This window comes from Gopherus flavomarginatus, chromosome 11, assembly GCF_025201925.1.
Source record: "Gopherus flavomarginatus isolate rGopFla2 chromosome 11, rGopFla2.mat.asm, whole genome shotgun sequence".
In the NCBI taxonomy this organism is placed as follows: domain Eukaryota; kingdom Metazoa; phylum Chordata; order Testudines; family Testudinidae; genus Gopherus; species Gopherus flavomarginatus.
The window spans coordinates 15,566,538-15,573,991 of NC_066627.1; the positions used below are offsets into that span (position 1 = coordinate 15,566,538).

At 39.2% G+C, this 7,454-nt stretch overlaps 1 protein-coding gene across 1 annotated transcript; it reads right to left on the reverse strand.

Moving 5' to 3' along the window:
* Nucleotides 1–4,774: 4,774 nt before the first annotated feature.
* Nucleotides 4,775–5,725, reverse strand: LOC127030872 (olfactory receptor 14A16-like). The gene has a single exon (XM_050917577.1). The coding sequence runs from the start codon at nucleotides 5,723–5,725 to the stop codon at nucleotides 4,775–4,777; it is 951 nt and encodes a 316-aa protein (XP_050773534.1).
* Nucleotides 5,726–7,454: the final 1,729 nt, after the last annotated feature.

The following is a 7,454-nucleotide window of genomic DNA, read 5'->3' on the forward strand; positions in this document are numbered from 1 at the left end:
TAACAGTTAGTCTTGCCTACCTGATGTGCTTGAAGACTTTTTCCAGGTGCTCCAGGTGTTCTTGATCAAGTTTAGAAGTGTGAGCAACAAGGATGATGTCATGGTGGAAGTCTGCTATAGACCACCAGACCAGGGGGATGAGGTGGACGAAGCTCTATTCTTATCTCAACAAAACAGTGAACAAATGTTCTGTGGGCTGGGCATGCACCTCAGTTCTGTTTGCAGTCTGTATTCCAACCGGGCAAGGCTTGGATATAGTTCAGGATGCCAGGAAGAAGGTTTCCAAGATGGTTCCTCTGTTCAAGTGCTTTCCAGGGGCTGTGTAGAGCAGACCACCTGGAATGTGAGGTTTAACCCCAAACCGGTGCATATAGACTGGTAGGTGACTTTTAATGCAGAAGAAGGATGTAGGTAGAAAGGCAGGAAACTACAACCATGGGGGAAGACATGGAAGACTCTTAGTAGCCTGTATCCTCACTGCAAAGTGGACATGTTCCATCCCAAATTAAAGCAGAGCCTGGACTCTAAGCCACACCCCTAACTGGGATAGCCAGCCTGGATTCAAAGCATCTCCAAACCTGGGTCACAGGGTTTTGTGTATGGACAGTAGGGGCTTTTGGACTAAAATCTGGGTTAACTCTGAAATGAAGAGGTACCTCAAGGATCATTTCGCAAGCACCTTAGAGATTTAGGAGTTTAAATCCCATTTTCAAAAGTGACTCTGAGCCAGATTTTTAAAGGTATTTAGGCACTTCATGCTGGTCCTAATGGATTCTCCAGATGCAAAGATAAAACCTCTGTGGCCCACCATCTCACACTGATGCAAGCAACCTTATGGGCTGCTCTGATGCTGCACCTCCCTCTCCATTTGCCTCTGTCATTGTAGGAGTGGAAGGGCCTTTTGAGCTCTCTTCAACACCCAGAGGGGAGGACAATATTTTGGACAAGTTGCTACTGGAAAATTGTCACCACTTCTTAAATTCGCTCTGACTGAGAGGATGGTTCATGGACTGATTGGCTCAATGTGGCCTTTCTTGCAAGGCAAGTACATGGGGAAACACAATGAAATGGAAAGGCAGCACATTTCTGGTAAAGGAAAGCAGGAAGGTGCTGGGAAAGCTGGAGTCAATGTCTTACTCTGCCACTGGCTTCCCATGTGACCTTGGGCAAAACACATAGGGTAAAATCTTGAAAAGTGACGTAGGAGCCTAAGTTCCATTTTAAAACCTGACTTAGGAGCATGGATGTTGAACATCAATGAGGCTGAGATTTCTAAGTGTCTGAGAGCCAGATTTTTAAAGGTATTCAGATGCCTAGTAGGATTTTCAAGAGCAGCTGGACAACTAACAGCCAGTGATCCTTTTGAAAATCACCCTCTCTCCCCGAGGTGTTTTTTTTTTTTGTTTGTTTGTTTGTTTGTTCATTTTCACTAGGGCTGTCGCTTAATTGCAGTTAACTCATGTGATTAACTCAAAAAAATTAATTGTGTCATACTTCTTATTCAGCCAATCGCTAAGACAAACAAGTTTGTTTACATGTTGCTGGCTTCTTAGTCACAATGTCACCAGAAAGTGAGAATAGGTATTTGCATAGCACTTTTATGGCAGGCATTGCAAAGTATTTATGTGCCAGATATGCTAAACATTCGAATGCCCCTTCATGCTTTGGCTACCGTGCTGATGACTCTTGTTAAAAAAATAATGTGTTAATTAATATTATAACAGTCTCAGATGATGACCCAGCACATAGTGTCCATTTTAAGAACACTTTCACTGCAGATTTGACGAAAAGCAAAGAGAGTACCAATGTAAAATTTCTAAAGATATTTACAGCACTGAATCCAAGGTTTAAGAATCTGAAGTGCCTTCCAAAATCCGAGAGGGACAAGATGTGGAGCATGCTTTCAGAAGTCTTATAAGAGCAACGCTCCGCTGCAGAAACTATGGGACCCAAACCATCAAAAAAGAAAATCAATTTTCTGCTGGTGGCATCTGACTCAGATGATGAAAGTGAACATGCATTGGTCTGCACTGCTTTGGATTGTTATTGAGCAAAACCTGTCATCAGCATGGATGATGTCCTCTGGAATGGTGGTTGAAGATGAAGGGACATATTAACCTTTAATGCATCTAGCACATAAATATCTTACAACTCTGGCTACAACAGTGCCATGTGAACACCTGTTCTCACTTTCAGATGACATTGTAAACAAGAAGTGGGTAGTATTATCTCCTGAAAATGAAAACAAACTTGTTTGTCTGAGAGACTGGCTGAACAAGAAGTAGGACTGAATGGACTTGTAGGGTTTAAAGTTTTATAATGTTTTATTTTTTTATGCAGCTATTTTTGTACATAATTCTACATTTGTAATTTTGACTTTTATGATAAACAGATTGCACTACAGTACTTGTATGAAGTGAAATGAAAAATACTGTTTCTTTTGATTTTTAGAGCACAATTTTTTTAAATACTTGGTACTCTATTATTGTTTAACACTGTGATTAATTGCACAATTAATCGTGATTAATTTTAATGACATGATTGTGATTTTGTTTAAATTGCTTGACAGCCTTATCTTTTATCTCTTTTCATTGACATTTTTGAAGTGTTGGTTAAAAATAATAATTTTTTAAAACACAGAATTGTTTTAAAAATGAAAAGTAATTACTGAAAAATGAAAACATCAATCAAAAATTAAACCGCTAACTAAAATAATAAAATTAGTACTGAAAAATCATTTTGTCTCAAAATACTTGGGCTTCTACGAACTTATTTTAGTACAAAATATTTAAGTTTTGAAACTGCATTCACATAGATATTTCCATTTCTAGTAAAAGTTTTTATTTTCTAAACACCAAAACAATTTTTTTTCAAAAATGAATCATATTTAATATCCCAAGCATTTTTATTGGGTTTTTTTTTATTGAAGGGTTAAAATCCATGTGCATTTTATATGACAACCTGGTATATGGATTGTGCCAGCTCTCTTCCAGATCTAAAGTCCAGAGTTTGATCAAGAGACTAGAGACCTAGCAAATAGTAATCAGCTGAGAGAAAGCCGGGGTAAACAAGATAACATTGCCTTTGCTAAAGATATGCTTGGTCAGCAAAAATGCCAGTTGAAAGAATAACTAAATCATTATGTTTCAGATTGAACAAAGGATCCCTGTTCCTATTGTGTTTCTTCTGTAGGAAAGTATTCTTCTCACATATCCAACTTTGAGCTGATGAAAAGTTGGCACATCAGTATAAGATATGGCATCCTTCCACCTCCCTTCCCAGGGCCCAGGGCCTGCCTTAAGACATAAAGGAGACAATCTGTATTGTCATATACTCTCACTGTTTTTTTGCTTCAGCCACTAGGAATGTACCTGTTGGACAATCAAAGGAGTTGCTCCATTCCTCTGGACCCCAAATCAGAATTAAACATATATATTTTATACTAATAACATTTTATCAAAGTATTAACTAAATGTTAACTTGCTAACTTAAAACTGTGGGCGGAGACATTATGTAACCTGTTAACCATTGGCTAATGTGCTATTTTGTCTTGCTGCAAAACCTATCCCGGGGTGTGGAACTGCCAACCTTGTCACTTTCCCCTGCCCATGGAAGATCTATGTATTCTATTGTAATCAATTAACTGACAGTGTCTCTGAGCCTAATAAGCAAGGTGACACTCTACCAGCACTGTGTGCAATAAACTCCTATGCTTGACCTCTACACGGTGTGGATTTATGTCCCTCATTTATTATTTTCAGTTTGTGTGTGTTTTTATTTGTTTGTTTTTCATAAATAACAGAAAATTTGGATTAAAATTGAAATCTTGTGCAAAAATATTCATTTTCTTCAACAGACCATTTTTGACCTATAAATTCCAACCAGCTCTACTACTTGGGAGGTTTTGAAAATCTCACAGTAAATGTTTGGTGTATAGAAGGCCCATCACTCTCTTTTCCTCTGCCTTCATTCCACCATCTGGACCTCCAAGCCTTGACACCCAATAAGGAACATAAGGAAAACAGATAGAGTAGGGCAACATTAGGTCAGAAAGAAAGGGAAGTAGGGCTGGGAATACAGAACACTGTTTCCACAAAGATGCTGGTTTCTTTCTGAGACACACACATTAATAGCTGGGGTATCTTGAGCATGTCTACATTGCAGATGGGAGTAACCTTGCCAGCTTGTGTAGATAGAGTCACACTACTTTCATTTGAGCTAGCGCACTAAAACTAGGACTGTGTGCATTGCAGAGACTCAGGTTGGCAACCCGAGCATTACAATGCTTGAGAGCTTTAGCTGCTGCTTGAGCTGCACTGTTTCCACTGCTGCTTTAGCAGGCTAGCTTGAGCACAGCTAGCACAAGTCTGTCTAGGTGGGCTGGAAGGCTCACTCCTAGCTGCAGTGTGGACATACCCTCAAGGGCAAAGGTCCCAAGAGAAAGCTCACAAAGGTTCACCAGCCTTTTAAAATGTGCTTTTTTTTTTGCCAGCAAGAAATTGGTCCCAAACACCCACTCCTCTCCCCCGCAGCCATGCACCACCCAAGATTAGCAGAAGTTGGAATCCAAGTCTACGGCTGAAGTAGTTAGGATCAATGTTGGAATTTCAATAGATGGCTAGTTCCCTTTGACGACTTTGAAAATCCCTTCCTAAGTCTACCACAGGGCAGATTGTTCATCTACTCACACATGTGTAAATCAGGAGAAACTCCACCAAAGTCAACAGTGTCACTCACATGAATAAGGGTTTCCCAAGATTCCAGTCAAGTCAAACTAAAAATGGACATTCCACTCTTTGGAAAAATATTTCCTGGCTATCACCCTACCCAGAGCCTCTCTTATCTCCTTATTCCTCAAGCTATAAATGATTGGATTTGATAATGGTGGCAGCACCGCATACAGCACAGATGCCAACAAGTCCCAAAAGGAAGAAGACATTGAGGTTTGCCTCATATACACAAAGCTGCCAGTGCCAAAGAATAAGCCAATGACCACGAGGTGTGGCAGGCAGGTGGAGAAGGCTTTACGCCTTCCCTGCATGGATGGGATCCTCAGCACGGTGGAAAATATCTGAATGTAGGACACAATGATAAACACAAAACAGCCCAGTGCTAAGCACACCCCAAAGAGGACCACCACAACCTTGTTGAGGTATGTGTCGGAGCAGGATAGCTTGAGCAACTGAGGGATATCACAGAAGAACTGGTCAACAACATTGGAATGGCAGAAGGGCAACCTAAAGGTATTGCCTGTGTGAAGCACTGAATACAGGAATCCACTGACCCAGGAACCAGCTGCCATCTGGGCACAGGTGCCCCTGCTCATGATCATCCTGTAATGCAGAGGAAAACAGATGGCAGCATAGCGATCATATGCCATCACGGAGAGAAAGGCACATTCTGTGGCTGCAAGTGAAATAACCAGAAAGACTTGGGTGACGCATCCAAAGAAGGAAATGGACCTGGTGTTGGTTAGGGAGTCGGCAAACATCTTGGGGATGGTGACAGAGATGTAGCAGAGGTCTAGGAAGGATAGGTTGAATAGGAAAAAATACATGGGGGTGCGAAGGTGGCAATCGAGGGCTACAACTGCAATGATAAGAAGGTTCCCTATCACAGCTGCTAGATAAATGAGTAGGAACACCATGGAGTATAAAATCTGTTGCTCTCGGATGTCAGAGAAACCCAGAAGAAGGAACTCGCTCACGGTAGTTCTATTGACCATCTCCTTCCACATACTTGATGCTGCCTGCAAAGGAAAAGGACTTGGAGTAATCAAAAAGAAAGGAAGCATATAAAATATTAAGGCACAAAATTCCCATTTCAGTTAACATTGAGTTAAGATTTTGCACCTTTTTTGTGTTGATGGAGGTTTTACTACTCATACAAATATCTTGATGGAGACTTTGAGAGCCATCTAGGGAATGTGAGTGCTGGAAAGTGGTGAATGTGAGGAGGATCTAAGGGTTAACATGAGCTCCTAATGTGATGCTATAGCACAATCATGTGGGGAACATCAACCTGAATAAAATGTGATGGAGGTCTCATGCAGAGAGTACTAAAATATCTTTGGAATTCCTAAACAAAATAGGAGACAATTTCCTAACTCAAAATTGTTGCATTTAAAATAGGATAATTCTAGATTAAACCCTGTCCTACCATATAAAGAGAAACTGGTCACAGAACTAAGGATTAGTGTTAGTTTAGGTAATGTAATCATGACTTGATCACATTTATAATGTGTAAGTACAATGAAGTCCAGACCACTAATATATATATTCTGTGCTTAATAGGGCCAGTTTCACAAAGCTGAAAACAATTGTGAGCCAAATCAGCTGGGAGGAAAACTTTAATTACAAAAATGTAAACGGGAAGCTGACAGTAATGAATCTAAATCAGAAGTCAGGAATTGCAGCAAATTGATAAGGGAAGCAAAGGAACACAAGGAGAAATCTATAGCCCACAGTTAAAGAGAAAAAGAAGAAAAGATTTTTTTAAAATAAATTAGGAACAAAAAGAATCCTGATAATGTTATAGGTCCAATTACTAGATAGTAATGGTAGAATTATCAATATAGTATATAATTCTATTCTGTATTTGGGAGAAATATGGTATAGTGTTGCATTGTGATGATAATACTCTTTCAAATATAGTGGATTATGTTAAACAGAATCAACTAAAGTTAGACATTTAAAAATCAGCAGATGCAAATAATTTGCATCCAAGTGTTTTTAAAGAGCTGGATAAGGAGTTTGCTTGGCAATTAATGTTGATTTTCAATAAGTCTTGGAGCAGTGGAAAAGTATCAAAAGACTAGAAGAAAGCTAACCAATGTGCAATTTTTTCAAACAATGGCAAATGGAATTACCTGGGTATTTATAGGCTTCTCAGCCTGACACCAATTCTGAGTAAGATAATGTAGCAGCTGATAAGGGGCTTGATTAATAAAGAACTAAAGGAGAGTAATGTAATTAACTGGATTTATGGAAATTAGATTCTGTCAAACTAATCTGATTTTTTTGATGATATTACAAATTTCATTGATAAAGGTAAAAGTGTATGTAATATACATAGATGTATGCAAGGCATTTGACTTCATACCACATGATATTTTGATTAAAAATGTGGAAGCATATAAAACTGAGAAGGCACACATTAAATGAATTAAAAACTGGCTAAGAGATAGGTCTCAAAATCTGACTGCAAATGGAGAATCGTCATTGAGCTGGTGTTTTTCCAATGGAGTCTGGCAGAGATCAGTTCTTGGCCCTACGCTATTTAACATTTTATCAATGACTTGGAAGAGAACAAAACAATGTTACGGATAAAGTTTGCAGATGACACAAAAATTGGAAGAGTGATAGATAGGAAGAGAATTGCTTGAATTGCTTGGATTGCTATCTGGATTGCTCGGATTTGGATTGCTACCTAGATTGATTGGTAAACTTGATTGC

What these genes read in the sequence shown, in the direction of transcription:
- LOC127030872 (XM_050917577.1), bottom strand. Translation starts at nt 5,725, where the DNA reads ATGGTCAATAGAACTACCGTGAGCGAGTTCCTTCTTCTGGGTTTCTCT.